General features: G+C 44.9%; 2 protein-coding genes across 2 annotated transcripts; both read right to left on the bottom strand.

Annotated features, from left to right (window-relative positions):
* Window positions 1–2,316: 2,316 nt before the first annotated feature.
* Window positions 2,317–8,898, bottom strand: LOC142988086 (aldehyde dehydrogenase, dimeric NADP-preferring-like). The gene is made up of 10 exons (XM_076137092.1): window positions 8,807–8,898; window positions 7,530–7,698; window positions 6,234–6,465; window positions 5,879–5,964; window positions 5,495–5,703; window positions 4,566–4,683; window positions 4,021–4,162; window positions 3,757–3,923; window positions 3,574–3,673; window positions 2,317–2,719 (listed from the first exon to the last, which is right to left on the bottom strand). The coding sequence occupies exons 2-10, from the start codon at window positions 7,683–7,685 to the stop codon at window positions 2,406–2,408; spliced, it is 1,524 nt and encodes a 507-aa protein (XP_075993207.1). The 5' UTR covers window positions 7,686–7,698; window positions 8,807–8,898; the 3' UTR covers window positions 2,317–2,405.
* A 1,189-nt stretch (window positions 8,899–10,087) lies between these two features.
* LOC142988087 (aldehyde dehydrogenase family 3 member A2-like) lies at window positions 10,088–15,971 on the bottom strand. Its single transcript, XM_076137093.1, has 11 exons — window positions 15,655–15,971; window positions 14,989–15,150; window positions 14,602–14,833; window positions 14,429–14,514; window positions 14,146–14,354; window positions 13,718–13,835; window positions 13,308–13,449; window positions 13,066–13,232; window positions 12,872–12,971; window positions 12,328–12,566; window positions 10,088–10,198 (listed from the first exon to the last, which is right to left on the bottom strand). The coding sequence occupies exons 2-11, from the start codon at window positions 15,148–15,150 to the stop codon at window positions 10,184–10,186; spliced, it is 1,470 nt and encodes a 489-aa protein (XP_075993208.1). The 5' UTR covers window positions 15,655–15,971; the 3' UTR covers window positions 10,088–10,183.
* Window positions 15,972–16,068: the final 97 nt, after the last annotated feature.

Raw genomic sequence — 16,068 nt, 5'->3', positions numbered from 1 at the left:
GTTTCGGAAATTGAAAATACAAAATGGTGTAAAACATAGAGCAAATGGGCCCTGATGATCGACTCAATCAATCAAGGAGAGACATTTGGTTCTATGACTTGTGGTTTCAAAGTTACACTGAGACAAAGTTCATGGTTGGTATTCAAACACAAAAGGAACAAGGTTTCTTCTTTGGACTTGCTAAGGTCAAACCAGGAACACACTCAATGTCATAGACCAGTGTTCTTCAACCGGTGTGCGGCGGCACACTATTGTGCCGTGAGAGATCGTCAGGTGTGCCGTAGGAAATTATCCAACTTCACTCGATTAGTCCGCGAGCCGAGCCAGTGATCCGAAAAATGTCTGAAAGACCGGCAGATCGCAAATTTCGAAGCGTGCACCCCCCCTCAACCGAAGTGTTGAGTTCAATCGCAGCGCAAATTTCGAAGCGTCATCCCCCTCACTGTCACCAGTTTGGCTCCATAGCCTGGGGGCCGGGGGGAAGCTCCTCCCCCTGCCGTCTACCTGAGCAGGTTCTGATGAAGCGATGAAGATCCACAAACCCCCAAACTCCAATGCCTAAGGATAAGTTGGCGCCTGATTGACACTAATGAAGTCTCACATACTCTTTAGCTGAGTGGAGCAGAAGATGAACAGAAGTGATTAACAGCTGCTGACTGATGTTACTGAACTGTGTCCTTCTCTGCCTTCACAGCTGAAATGTGTCACAAAGTAAAACTGTACATTTGATCATTTAAGCTTTATCATTGTTTCGGTCATGTTGCCACAGTGTTGACGTATGACCTTTGACATTCTCATTTGACTTATGTGGACTTTGACTGAATAATGGACCTACGAACAGCTGTTTATTTGAGGAGACTCATGCTCACCCTGATTGTAGTTGTGTCGTATTCCTCAGGCAGCAGACCTCCTGGAAGCTCTTTGAGGTTGTTAGAGCTGCTGAGATGTCAGCTGGTTTACAAGCTTAAACTTTGTGTATCCAAGACCCTGTTAAGTAATAAAGCTGTCAGTTTGGGCTTAAGAGAGCATCTCAGAGGAACGTGTAGCATCCAATGCTAAATGGGTATCTAACCTGAATAAGAGGCCTAAATACTCTGGGGATGAACTTGCGCTATTTGTAGAACTGCGCAAAGTAAAATTTGAATCATTATGGCCACAATGTACAATATCATATTTATATGGAAAAACACCTGCATGCATACGTTTGGGTTAAGGACAACAGTCTGAACCAATGAGCACGACTGTTCACAGGTCAGATGTATTCATATCTATGTATCAATCTTTTTACATAACAAAAATGCAAAATGAAAGCAAATGAATTCATCGTAGAACACTGAGCTTTGTAGAAGAAATCGAAAGAGTTTGATTTGAGCCTCAATCTCTGCAGATCCTTTTTTATTTCCTGGAAATCAGTCAATAAAAACTAGCATCAAAAAAGATATTTGAATAGAAATTTAACATTAACGTAGAAGAACATTAATCACTCCAGGTTTCTTCCACGTGTTCTGCAGCTAAATGCTGCCATCTGTACACTACATGTGGTATGACACAAGATGCTGTAACTGGACTTTGTCCAGTTATATTTTCATTTTATTAAACAAACTCTTGATAAATCAAAGATTGACACAGAAAGCACAACAGCACTGCTGATCAAGTCTGTTTACATCCACATCAGCACAGCAGATGACCGTGAGTGAGACCGTGTGTGTTAGAAAACAGCAGCAGTGTTAGTCACTGAGTCAACTAGTCACCTGGTCACACACAACACAACAGACCGACGACGTCGACGATGAAGTACAGCTACATGGTGAACAAACAACACCCCTGCTTTTCAACATAAAATCTCACAATATAAAACAAATTACTGAAGATATATAACAATATAACAAGAGAATTTTGCAGCATTTTTTCCAAATGCAGAAACATAAAGGTAAATGTATGAGGAGGCTTTTTTCCTTATTGCAGCAGGTGAACGCTATCTGTTTTGATCTGTTATCAGTGTAAATGATCTTTAGCACTACAATTACAAGTTAGGTTTTAAATCTATACAGAGCTGAATTGTTGCAGTGTTCCTGATCTTGTTGGTTGAATAGATCAAATAAAATAATGCAGTTTACTAAAGGGAAATGTTCTTTTCAGAAGAGAAGTGTTTCAGACTTCACTGGCATTGATCAAGTATAAGAGATGCTGATGATAAACAAAACAAGGGCAGTGTAGTAATCTGTTAAATATTGTCAGCAGTAAGATCAGTAGACGGTCAAATGTATGATTATTCTGAAATTATCATTATGTATGAACCAAAAAAAAGAATGGTGCTTTTTGTTGGACGATGTAAACCCAAAAAACCCAAACACAGAACATTCAATTCTATGAAAGAACTCCTGCTTCTTGTAATGTCACTCTCTCTAGTTATAAAAGCCTCTCCAGTACCAGCAGGTACAGTTGAGGCCTGCAGCTATGAGCAGGATGACCAGCAGGGTGACAAACAGACCAAAGGCGATGACGGTAGCGGTGACTGCCCAGACGAAGGTTTTCTTTGAGAAGTCGATCATGGGCGAACGTAGAACCATTCGTACCCTGCGTGCCCGCTGACGGTCCTGCGGCGGATACCGGGCCAGGTTGACCCTTTCCATGCCCATTGAGCGGACCAGACACGCCCTCTGGTGGCTCAGTTGGTCAAAGGTGTGTTTGCCGTGGTAGCGTCCCATTCCGCTTTGACCTGGAGGAGGCACAAACACACAACACCACACATTTATTATTCAATACAACTGTATTTATATAGCACCAAAATCATGACAAACGCTATCTGGAGGAACATTTAAAGGAACCCAACATCCCCCATGAGGAAAACCCTCAGGCAGAACCGGGCCCTAAGTGGGCCATCTGCCTGGACCAGGTGGGGTTGAGAGAGAGAGAGAGAGAGAGAGAGGGAGAGAGAGAGAGAGAGAAAAAAAGAGAGAGAGGTAAAGCGAGAGCGAGAGAGAGAGAGAGAGAGAGAGAGAGAGAGAGAGAGAGAGAGAAAGAGAGAGAGAGAGAGAGAGAGAGAGAGGGGGGAAACAAGAAGAGACAGAGTGAGGGAGGGAGAGAGAGAGACAGAGGTAGAGAGAGAGAGAGAGAGACAGATAGAGAGAGAGAGAGAGAGAGAGACAGAGAGACAGAGAGAGAGAGAGAGAGGAAACAAGAAGAGACAGAGGGAGGGAGAGAGAGAGACAGAGGTAAAGAGAGAGAGAGAGAGAGAGAGCTAATGTAAATGTAACTAAAATATGATTCATATAAACAGGACAAATGTTTTTTTCTTGTTTTCATTTAAAGGCTTTTATGTGCAAAAACTATGTTTGAACAATGTTGTGCCATCCACTCACATTTTTTACTTCAAATGATTGATGTTCAAATTCAAATTGTGCATAAAACTGGTAGATCCTTATATACATATATACATGTGACTATTGATTGGCCCCTTAAACGCTGAAACGTGTCAAACAAAGTGAGATGCATTATTGAGATCAAGCATAATGGACTGACGAGTGAACGAGCACAGCTATGATAAAGTCAATCAGCTTTAAATGAACATACCAACACCACCAAAGGGCAGCGAGCTGAGGGTGTACTGCATCATGACATCGTTGACAGTCACCCCTCCACTTGTGGTCTCCTCAATCATCCTTTTAGAGGCCTTAGACAGACATGGGGGATGGCAGTGTGACATACAAATACTGAGACCACGATTGAACGTTTCCTTCCTGGTGCTTCTCTCACCTTCTTGTCTGAGCAGAAAATGTAAAGTGCCAGAGGTTTCTCCCTCTCGTTGATGAAGCGAATGGCATCGTCCATGTCACTTACGGCCACAATGGGCAACAAAGGCCCGAAGATTTCCTCCTGCATCAGCCTGGAGTGAGGGGGGACGTCCTTCAGTACCGTTGGCGCTGTGGTGTTGGATTGTGACGAGGTTACTGTCAGCATCAGGTCATTACCCACAGCAGAGACTTTGAGACTCTCATGTCTGAACTACGAAGTTCCTACCAATGTAGCGCTGTGAGGCATCGCTCTGCCCTCCCACCACAGGAGTGTAGCCCTCCATCAGACCCAGGACTCGGTTAAAGTGACGCTGGTTGATGAGTCGGCCGTAGTCTGGAGAGCATTTGGGATCAGCACCATAGAATTCCTGTGTGCAGAGAGAAACACCTTCAGACTGCATAATGTGATTTGAGAAAGTATCCATGGTTCATTTACATGTGAACTAGGACGCTGATATTGTTTTTAATAAGTTGTATCATTCTGGAGGCAGTTGGTGTTCACCTGCTGAGTCAGTAAGACTTTGAAAGCTCGGAGAGCAATCCGTGAAAATAGATGGAATGACATTTCAGTGTAAAATGTAACCTAACTGAAGGAATAACTTTTTGCACAGCGCCGTGGCTGATCCAGACTTGTTCCATAGACCGATAGAAGGCCTACAGACTTGGAAACTGAGCGCAACATATCTCCAGAATGGTCCAACAATGTCCCAAAATACAGACATTTTATAAATGTGCATGAAATGAAGCGAGTGCCTCCAGTGAGGTCGGTACCAGCAGAGTGAGCCGGATGCATTCCACCACTCGGCCCTGGATGCAGGGCTCACACAGGATGTAATCTGGGGCGATGCATGTCTGACCACAGTTGGTGAACTTTCCCCAGGTGATACGACTGCAAACGAGCAAGGCATCAGTCAGACTGTGACACATGTAGTTCACCTGAAATCAACTTTGGAATCACAAACTGCAGCTGACCACTGACTGCTGGACATCAGATCAGATCCAAATATGAGCCAGATGATGGTAATGAGACTTTATGTTATGCGCTTATGAGACCTTGGTGTGTTTTGTTATGATACAAAGTTTGTCACCATGCTGGAATGAAGGGAAACCAACAATGATCCAAATGGAAGACTGATTGGTCAATGATTGACCGCAATGTAACATGCTGGCCAAATGTCATAAATGAATTACATTACATTACATTACGATCATGTAGCAGACGCTTTTATCCAAAGCGACTTACAATAAGTGTGTTCAACAAAGGTAGATAAAAGAACTTCAGGTCACAAGAAATCGTAAGCGCATTTCCTTCCTAAACCAACAGCTAAGAGCAGAACTAGAGCTAGAGTAGAAGTACAATAAGTTAGGTACTATGATGAATGAGAAAAAAGGACAATGAATGATTGACTTTCAAGTTAATTAACACACGGTCTCACAAGGTCAGGAGCTAAAGCTATGATGTCATCAGCAGCCCCACATAGTGTAAGTGAGAGAATGTCCAGCAATCACTTCTCCCTTAGTTGCCAAAACACCAGAAAGTTAAATTGTACATTTGACTTTTATAATTTGACTCCTTGACCTTGAAACTCAACCCATAGTAACTTTAATTATGATATCTCTCTGTGTGTATCTGACGCCCTCACAGGCAGAGACAGAATCTTCCTCTACGGTGACATGAACTGAGATGAGCTGTGTGTTACCGGCAGGCCACTCTGAGGTCACAGTTCTTGTCGATGTAGCAGGGGCTCTTCCCTCCCAGCTCCAGCGTCACTGGGGTGAGGTGGCGAGCTGCGGTTGCCATCACCAGTTTGCCCACTGTGCTGCTTCCTGTGTAGAAGATGTGGTCAAACCTCTGCTTCAGCAGCTCCTGGGTCTCTGACACTCCACCTGTCACCACTGGGTACAGCTCCTACAGAGAGCAAACATACAGAGTAATCTCCTCCAAACTGCTTCAATCTCATGTTCAGTTTCCAAGGCGATGTGGATGTGTTAGATGGACAGACAGAGTGTGTAGTGCAGTGGTTACACATTACAGTCACTGTGCAGAGTATTTATGTATCAACAATAGTAGCCGGTGTTCAGACCTGATCCAGATAGCGAGGCAGCAGAGCCCGGAGGAGGAGGGACGAGTACTCGCTGAGCTCTGACGGCTTCACCACAGCTGCGTTGCCTACAGAGGGAGAGAGAAAGAGAGGGAATGCGATGAGATCACCAGCTGATGAATGCTCAAGGGATCCACAGTCTGATTAGTTTAAATTAGCTACAATAAGGAACGATCAGGTCAGATGTATCCGTGGATCGCTTGTTCTTCAAGTTCCAAACATTACCTGGAAAACAATACATCAAAATACACAAGTGCACAGTTTCCCTTAGATCAATGACACTATCTCATATTCTGGTTCCATCATCTCTGAAGCTGCAGAGAGAAAGGCCTCCTACCAGCTGCGATCGCCCCAATCAGGGGCTGGAGGGTGACGGCCCAGGGGTAGTTCCAGGCCCCGATGATGAGCACCACACCCAGGGGCTCCGGCTGGATGTAAACCTCATCTGATATGGTCAGGAGGTTCTTCTCCACCGGCCGAGGTGCCGACCATTCAGCCAGCTTCTCGATAGCCAGGTTGATCTCATTCTCCACACCGATGAGCTCCAGGAGCGGCGTGTCGTACTGACTCTGCAGGGAAACAGCACAACGATGAAGTGGTCCATAACATCGGACAAACACAAGAGTGTGACCAGGTTATTTCATTAAACAGCACAGGGGGCAAGTATTCTGTCTTTGAATTTGATCTGTAATGAAACGTGGCTTAGTGGTCCCATATGTCAATAAATTGTACCAGGAAATATAATATAAATAAACAGCATCAAGTGCTGATGAATTAGTTTATTATCCCATCAAGTACAGACTGGATCAGCATGTTGTTCACCTCCCATTCTAAAATTCTAAATGTAAACTGATATTGTGCAATAGTCCACCTACTGAGATCCAAACAGCATCCATCTGTTATTGGCTGTTATTACCCAGATAAAGTGAGATAAGGCGTGAACATAAAGTGTTTATGAGGCCAATAGTTTACACATAAAATGTGACGCAGCAGTAATCAGTCCATCAGCACTGCATGAAGCTTCTCTCTCTCTCTCTCTTTAAATGAAAACAAGAAAATTTGTCTCTTTAGATTTTGTCCTGTTTATATGAATCATATTTTAGTTACATTTACATTAGCTCTCTCTCTCTCTCTCTTTACCTCTGTCTCTCTCTCTCCCTCCCTCTGTCCCTTTTTGTTTCCTCTCTCTCTCTCTCTCTCTCTCCCTCCCTCACTCTGTCTCTTCTTGTTTCCTCTCTCTCTCTCTCTCTCTCTCTCTCTCTCTCTCTCTCTCTCTCTCTCTCTCTCTCTCTCTCTCTCTCTCTCTCTCTCTCTCTCTCTCTCTCTCTCTCTCTCTCTCTCTCTCTCTCTCTCTCTCTCTCTCTCTCTCTCTCTCTCTCTCAGTTTATCAAGAAAAACAGGCCAGACTGACTAAATTTACTAACTGACTCAACCCTAACCCTAACCCAGTGAAATGTGATTAGGGGCAGCCAGTGAGTCCAAGGTTCTGTTGATGAGGACAATATTCAGATACAGAGATTGGACTTCCTTATCACTCAACCTGGATCATTTTCAAACTTGGATCATTAATATATGTTTTGCAACTTGACTGACTAAGCATCAAAGACCTGAGCTTCACATGTTTGAGTCTCACCCTGTTGAGGTCCTGTTTGAGGGCAGTGGAGATCTCGGTCTCCCTCTCTGTGATCATGGTCTGCAGGGCTTTGAGCTGCTGCAGTCTGAACTCCAGAGGTCGCGTCCTGCCGCTGAGGAAGGCCTCCCTGGCCTGCTGCACCACCTGCCTCTCCATGACGGAACACAGCCTGGAACACCGCACAGCCAGGAGCTAACAGCTGATTCTACTTATCTACATTCAAATGTTTCTCATGTAGAGGAAAGATGGATTGTAGATGCGTAAACAAAAATGAAAAATACATCATATTATCCTGATAAAAAGTAAAAAGAATGAGGTTGAACCTTATTTTACACAGAATTTCACTCAAACCAGGTTGAGGTTCTGTGTATAGTTTCCTTACAGAACATGATCATTGTGCTCGTGTTCTTTACAGGATAATTCAGGTGAAATATTTAATATTCAGCAGATTTCTGGACGGTTAAGTGAGTTTGTTTCCTTCACTGTATGATTATGATACCGTGGATCATAGTGAGAATCTGAAGGATTCACAGTTTTGAAATTCATAACTCATTTGGGATTTCAGAAATCTGGGGAAAATTCCACTCTAAAGGTTCTTGAATGGACTTTACAGCTCAACTTCACTGTGAGCAATGTGATCAATGTCTACCTCCCTGATTAATGTGTGACTTTGTTGATAGGCTGCTCATCAACATCAACATGAACTTTACTGGGACATTTCTGTCTCCACCCATTTCACAGCCACAAAAAGACGCACATGGGACCATGTTCCACATACATGTTCAAACTGTTATAATAAATACACTGGTGGAAATATTTAAAGGTAAATAAATAGCATCGAGTGCTGATAAGTTAATTTATTGGGAGACGCAATAATGGAATGTGTCTCATTCTAAACTATAACAACCATAATCATAATCATAACCTCACTGGTTGATTTAAGCAGCTGACACATTTCCACAGCACAGCACATCACCGACACTGATCTGGATCAGTACCAGAAATCTATATGGATCAGGCCCACCTGACCCGAACCCCAACCCCCCTTGACGTGTTTCCAGTGGACCACTTCAGGCGATGCGCTGGTTTCAGGCAAACCGGAGCGTCAAACCTCAAACTTCCAACCTGAAACCTCGGCCTCTCAAACTGGCACAGCGACATGACCGAGCGTCAGTTACTGAACTAAAGTCCTGTTTAGCATCTGTTTACATTAGATTTTTCAAGAAGATCCAAACGTGGATCACATCGACTGAGAATCTAGAAAGAATTCAATTTACCTTCAATTCGGTGAAACGTCTAGCCGATTCCCTGCGCGATTTACCGGCTTAATGATGAGCCGTGCAGGCTGGAAGGCGTCTGAAAGGTGCACACACTCTCTCTCTCTCTCTCTCTCTCACACACACACACGCAGTCACACTCTCCCTCACACACATACACACGCTCATTGTACAGTGTTTACGGCTCTGCAGCAGCTCTGAGATCAGTTTACTCAGTGGAACCAGGAGCTCCATTCAAAGCAGAGCTGAGACGTGTGGGAGCCTTGATAACATCAGGACACGCGCACGCGCGCACACACACACACACACACACACACACACATATATATATATATATTATGCTGACCTTGGGATCTTATTAATAATTACAGATTGACCTTCATATCTTCATACCAACAAAACAATCATCAAATAAAATGAAGACAATAATAATTTAAAGGTTTGTTGATGTTGAATTGGACTAAAGTGTAATAAGAAATGAGTCTAATAAAATGAGAAACACCCTAACCCAAACCTGGGTGAGGATAGTTCTGAATATAAACACAGAAGCATAAAACACATAGGATAAGATAAGATGAAAGTTTATTATTCTTAAGGAAATTACTGTGCAACAGTTAGGGTTACAGTCCAACTCTCCACACATCTGGAGAAACATTATTTGTGAATTAGGGAAAATCAGCTGTGGAAAAATCCATCCAATTTCTCCAGAATTGCAGAATTCCAGAGGTTGAATCCTACATGTTAAGTTAAATAGAGCCTTCTTTTTTAAAAGGAGAAACATAAAGGTGACAAACTTCCAGCAGATTCTGCCTTGGAAGAGGCGAATAACTCTGAGCCCCTCCCCTATGAATGGAGTCATCAGCGACACGTGATACAAACATGTCAAGATTAGAATTCAGTAAGAAGAACAGCCAATGAAACATTAGACACCGATTGAACGTAGGATGAAAAATGTGCCTCCTGAGACCAGAACCAGTCAGGGTCCGCTTGGGAACCGTAGGGTTGCCGGTTCGAGTCCCTGCCGAGGTGCCCCTGAGCAAGGCACCGAACCCTCAATTGCTCCCCCCTCTGCGAAGGGTGGTCATGGAATGTAAGTCACTTTGGATAAAAGCGTCTGCCAAATGATCGTAATGTAATGTTGGACATGTGACACATCCTCGTGATTACAACGCCTATGTTACCCAAACAGCCTCCACCTGTGTCACTATGGAGACACAGGAGCAGCAAAACAATAACACAGTCCATAAAATGTGACAGACGTGAGACTTCATGATATAGGACCTCTGTGCACATGAATGAATGAGCTGCTTCATTGTGTCTATGAGAGCGTCCAAGGATCTTCAGAAGCAGTGCGGTGGGACAATCAGAGCCTCATCTTCATCGCAGGAACCTCTAGAAGACACAAGACACCACATGGAAGAGACAGATCACAGCTATGTGAATGACAACACACACACACACACACATGCGTGGATGTCAACACATGTTTAGGCTCCAACAAAAGGAGCTATTTAGCAGAGGAGAGTGAAGCATGCTGGGTAATTAAAGGGTGGATGGATGAGGGGCCTACATTGTAGTTAGAGTCACTGAACAATGCTGTACTTTGTCCAGAGACAAAGCCATTGTTGTGTCAAGGTACAAAACCAGTGGGATTGTGGGTATGTGGGGGAGGAGCTTGTATCTGGTTATCTTGGGAAAAATGTACCGGCTGTAAACAGTCATCACACAAACGCACCACTGTTGGAAAGAAAGGGTCTCTGAGGAAAATGTGACCATGGTTGTATAACTTTAGGTGATACCGTTTATAAAACAGGTGTTTGTGTTTGTCTTTCTCTCTAGGCTAGGGGGGCGAACCAGTACAGCTCAGAGCCACAACAAAACCCAACACCATTAGGAAGAGCTGCACTGTAAGCAACCAGACCATCAGTGGCATGAAACGTTTCAACATAAGAGCCATAGAGAAGAGGTGAGGGAGAATACAGCAAAATACAGGAGCACAAGGCTGGGGTCAATCACTCACTCACGCGCGCGCGCACACACACACACACACACACACACACACACACACACACACACACACACACACACACACACACACACACACACACACACACACACACACACACACACACACACACACACACACACACACACACACACACACACACACACACACACACACACACACACACACACACACACACACACCTCATGGGAAAAGAACCAGAAACAAAAGACAATAGAATTGTATAAAAATTAAAAGATAAAGTATTAACCCACACGGGTCAAGTGCGTAAAGATGAACAAAAAGCACAGTGTGCCAGCAACGCACAACGAGGAGCTGCCCAGTGACTGACAGCGAGAGCGGACGGGAAGAGAGTGAGCCAGAGACCGGTCACTCTGCGTTTATGGTATAAATAGAGAGCAGCTCCAAACACATCAGCACCGTGGCAGCATGACGCGGCCTGTAGGGGAGACAGAGAGACAACAGCGCAGAAGTCCGGTGTTCATTTTCATATTTAAGTTGACTTTTACGCTTTCCTGGATCCATGGTGATTCTGTCAGTAGCTACAGCTAACCTGGCTGGTAACACTCTGAGACTGTGTGTGCACATTAGAATGTTTCATGTTTGGAGCATTAACGTCTCTCTAGGCTGTCAACCATCCCAGTGGGGTTAGGGGCGGGGTTAGGAGCCCTGACAGGAAGCTGCTTGCTCCCATTACAGTCCCATGATTATCTTTGACGTGGTCTCATCTGTTTGTGAAACCTCACGGCGATGCAAAACTGATGAGGTCATTAAAAATGAAGATGCAAAATGAGTTTAATGTCAAACGACAGGTGGAGAAGATGCAAGTATATAAAGTCAAAAAAAAACACAAAAGACACAAAATCACATCCATCTGTCTGACCTTCAATCATAAAGTGAACCTCCACACTGACTGTGTCCCTAACCTGCTGACCCTCTGACCCTCTAATTTTAACCCTACCAACTATATGAACACATTACAGAGAAAGCCAATCATTTACACACTGTAACTCAATTCAACTCCAACATTTCATTCCTACATGCATGTTGTTAAAATAAAGATAAACACCATAATAATCATGCTTTATACACCAGACTGCAGACGCACTGGAACAATCAGCAGTTCTGATCCCACTGGCAGCCGGCGTCGGGTCAAACCACTCCACCGTGACAGAACTCAGTGTCTCAGCTCATCCAACCACCATTTCAATAAACACCCAAGGATCTTTACACTTGTTATACTGAGGCCACATTAATAACAAATCATCCCAGCTACACAACACACACAGCCCCTAACGTCAACCCTTACCGTAGACTCCACTGCGTCTCTACATCTTCACAGATCACACAGTTTGTTGGAGATGCAGGAAAAACGCTGATTGGCTCTGTGGGTGATGGACATGTAGCTCCATCCCATCATGTAAATGCACATAAACCCTGAGTGTGTGAGGAAGCGTGTGTGTGTCCAGAGGAGTTACAGCTCCGGTTACTTTACCTTGACCACAAACGCCACCAGGCCCGCTAACATGGCCATTAGCGCCACCTGCTGCAGCCTGGCCACATTGACGTGTTTGAGCAGGAAGAAGCGAGCCCATCGGAGTTTCTTGGCTGTGTGCGGGGGGTAACGCATGGCGTTGGCTCCCTCCATGGCCAGCTTCTTGATCAGACAGCTCCGCAGGTGGCTGAGCTGGTCAAAGCTGTGGCGACCATGATAGCTGCCCATACCGCTGTTACCTGAGCCAAGGAAGGCATCAAAGCTATGGTTACAACAAATCTGGTGGACAGGTCATAAATATGTGGGAGCACATCAGAGCACAGCAGTTTGACCTCATTCTGTTTGTCCACATTGTGTTTCTTTGATAAAACTCAGATCAATTCCACTCAAACACACTTCTTCAAAACATTATTCTAGACAAACAAAGATGAGTTGAGCTGTGAACTCTGACCGTAAGATTTGCAAAATATGTCTCCCTGAAAACCTTAAGCCATCTGGATGAATGAGGTGCAGGCAGATGTGGACAGATGTGGACTGCACTCACCGACTCCTCCAAAGGGCAGAGCACTGATGGTGAAGTGGACCAGGCAGTCATTAGCCAGCAGCGCTCCACTGGATGTCTCAGCTATCACTCTTCTGATGAGCTGCAGTGGAGCACCACAGTAAGTCAAAGAAAGCATTGTGGGTATGATGTCAGCATCAATGTACCAGTTCACTTCCATGAGGATGCATTTTCACCTTGTTGTCATGGGAGAACACATAGACCACGAGCGGCTTCTCTCTGTCCTTGATGAACTGAATGGCCTCGTCCACTCCGCTCACTGAGATGATGGGCAGCAATGGACCAAAGATCTCCTCCCTCATCACTTTGGAGTCGCCTGTTATGTCCTTCAACACAGTGGGAGCTACAGGGAGAGAGGAAGACCATGGTTGCTGTTGTATACAGTATGTCAGCATGTACCGATACTCCATACACTGACCTATGTAGCGCTGGGATTCATCGCTGTCTCCTCCAATGGCAACTGTGCTTCCTTCCATGAGAGCCATGATCCTCTTAAAGTGCTGCTGGTTAATAATACGCCCATAGTCCTCAAAGGTCTTTGGGTTATCAGTGTAAAATTCCTGCCATATGCCAAGAAAAATACAAACATACTTAACTAAATATGATCTAAAACAGAGCCGAAGCAAAACAAATCTATTAATGCCACAGAACGAGTCCAGTTTAAGTTAACTAGTTTAAGTTAGTGAGATTGAAACCAGGATGTTCAGGCCAAGTGGTCTTATGTTCTGTTAAGGAAAATGTAAACACTAACACAAAATTACAGGAAAGGTTCCGTCTGTCACTCTCACTCACTCACTCACTCACTCACCCACTCACTCACTCACTAACCTTTATACTCTTCCTCATCTCCTCCAGTACTTGTCTCTGGATGCTGGGTTCACACAGGATGTAGTCTGGAGCAATGCAGGTTTGACCACAGTTGACAAACTTCCCCCACGTGATGCGACTGTGTTGGCAGAGACAAATGAAACAATCTCTCATCTTCCAGCTGTGAAGTGGAAACACTGCAGCTGTACCAACACACGGGTTAGGGTTAGGTGCTGGTCCAGAGCGTTCAGGTCAGAGGGCCCCATTCTGTCTCAGGTTGTTGGAGGTATACCTATGCTACACAGAATGCTCTCTTAGTTGGTTTATGCTTCACTGCTACAATCAACTTTAAAGTCAACTGATGCTCTCTCTGGGTGTCACCTCGCCCCAGGTGGCACCGCAGTGTGTTTGGTTAGAAGCTGAATCTTTGTCATATTCTACAGACCCACCGGCAGGCCACTCTGAGGTCACAGTTCTTGTCGATGTAGCAGGGGCTCTTCCCTCCCAACTCCAGCGTCACTGGGGTGAGGTGGCGAGCTGCGGCTGCCATCACCAGTCTGCCCACTGTGCTGCTTCCTGTGTAGAAGATGTGGTCAAACCTCTGCTTCAGCAGCTCCTGAGTCTCTGACACTCCACCTGTCACCACTGGGTACAGCTCCTACAGAGAGCAGATGCAGGGAGTTTGACACAGGAATGCACCTGAGGGTAAAGACGGTAAAGAGGGAGGCTCACTTTGTCTAGATAGAGAGGGAGAAGCTCCTCCATGACCCGTGCTGAGTGGCCGCTGACCTCAGAGGGCTTGATTATTGCTGCATTACCTGAAGAATATAGCAAAATCAAAGATCAGACAGTGACTAACCATCAGATCAGACTGATAGGCTGCATTAGACACAACAACCTCCTACCAGCTGCGATGGCCCCCACCAGGGGCTGGAGGGTCACGGCCCAGGGGTAGTTCCAGGCCCCGATGATGAGCACCACTCCCAGGGGCTCCGGCTGGATGTAAATCTCATCCAACATGGTCAGGAGGTTCTTCTCCACCGGCCGAGGTGCTGCCCATTCTGCCAGCTTCTCTATAGCCAGTTTGATCTCTGCCTCCAGGCCCAGAGTCTCAAACAGCTCTGTCCCAAGATCACTCTGAAACAAGAAGGAAGCGTAACGGTTTAACTTCACTGCAAAGGTAAGACTCAAGACTTAAACATGTGTGACTCACTCCCACATTATAAAACTCTGATGGCGTGGTGTGTGTGTGTGTGTGTGTGTGTGTGTGTGTGTGTGTGTGTGTGTGTCACCTTGCACAGATCCTGTCTGACAGCGTCTGCTATGTCCTTCTGTCTCTCAGCGAAGAAGAGGCTCAAGCTCCTCAGCTGCTGGATCCTGAACTCCAGTGATCTGCTCTTTCCGGTCTGGAAGGACTTCCTGGCCTGGTGGACCACAAGCTGCTCTGGAGACATCTGGAGCACAAACATCAAGACTGTCACTTGTTGGCTGTCACATTTTGGAGGTTTGGAGATTCACTCAAACGTGAAAAACAGTCAAAGCATTAACTGCTGCGTTCCATTTGGAGGCGGAAGAGGCCAGAGCCTCTAAATGGAACGCAGCCTTTACAATATGACCCTATATAGAAAATAAAGATCCTAAAGTCTGTATATGTGCAGTCTGGAGGAAAATAAATGCAACATTATAGATACAGATATTATATAGACATTATGGATATGGATATCAAACATACAGATGTGTGCCTGTCCAGAGCGGGAACATACATATAATGTATACGTTATAGATAATGCATACGTGTATGTGTATAATGTATGAAATGTTTATCTGCTTTGCTCAAACCAGGATCTATTATGATGCTAAATGTACTTTAGCTTGTTGCTACAAGCAGAGATCATTACGCGCTGCTTTAAATACTGAATTGCCAAAGTAAATTAAGTAGTGTGCGGTTTCATATTTACCGTTGGTGTGTTAAGGTTAGGGTTACAAGTTGCAGTTGTACTTAAACTGTTTTAACTTAATCCGCTCTAAGTCCGCCTGTTAGCGCTGCTAACTACTTATAGCAGTCATAAACACTTCCTGGTTCAAGCGAGACCCCAGGATGAGGAGGATTCCCATTGGTCAGTAGATATGTCAGTCAAGCGGCTGTAAACAAACAAAATACTAACAACGCCCCCATAACAGCAGCGTGTGTGTGTGTGTGTGTGTGTGTGTGTGTGTGTGTGTGTGTGTGTGTGTGTGTGTGTGTGTGTGTGTGTGTGTGTGTGTGTGTGTGTGTGTTGCATGGCACCATAACATGTGACTGAGCATCTTGGATCCTCTTCCATCCTGGTTCAGCCTCTAAATGTTCTCATCTCCAGGTTCCTGACCCGGTT

This window comes from Genypterus blacodes, unplaced genomic scaffold (genome assembly GCF_046128005.1).
Source record: "Genypterus blacodes isolate CSIRO-AG114 ecotype Tasmania unplaced genomic scaffold, CSIRO-AGI_Gbla_v1 ptg000293l_1, whole genome shotgun sequence".
Classification (NCBI taxonomy): Eukaryota; Metazoa; Chordata; class Actinopteri; order Ophidiiformes; family Ophidiidae; genus Genypterus; species Genypterus blacodes.
The sequence above is the reverse complement of the archived record's forward strand: the minus strand, read 5'-3'. Positions and strand labels throughout refer to the sequence as shown.

Bases quoted from the DNA above. Each gene is read 5' to 3' on its own strand.
- LOC142988086 (XM_076137092.1), bottom strand. From the start codon at position 7,685: ATGGAGAGGCAGGTGGTGCAGCAGGCCAGGGAGGCCTTCCTCAGCGGC. The intron at 6,466-7,529 runs GTGAGACTCAAA...GTTTCCCTGCAG, and splicing joins TCAAACAGGACCTCAACAGG to AGTCAGTACGACACGCCGCT. The intron at 3,674-3,756 runs GTGAGAGAAGCA...TGTCTGTCTAAG, and splicing joins TTTTCTGCTCAGACAAGAAG to GCCTCTAAAAGGATGATTGA.
- LOC142988087 (XM_076137093.1), bottom strand. From the start codon at position 15,150: ATGTCTCCAGAGCAGCTTGTGGTCCACCAGGCCAGGAAGTCCTTCCAG. The intron at 14,834-14,988 runs GTGACACACACA...TTCTTGTTTCAG, and splicing joins TCAGACAGGATCTGTGCAAG to AGTGATCTTGGGACAGAGCT. The intron at 12,972-13,065 runs GTGAAAATGCAT...GCTCCACTGCAG, and splicing joins TGTTCTCCCATGACAACAAG to CTCATCAGAAGAGTGATAGC.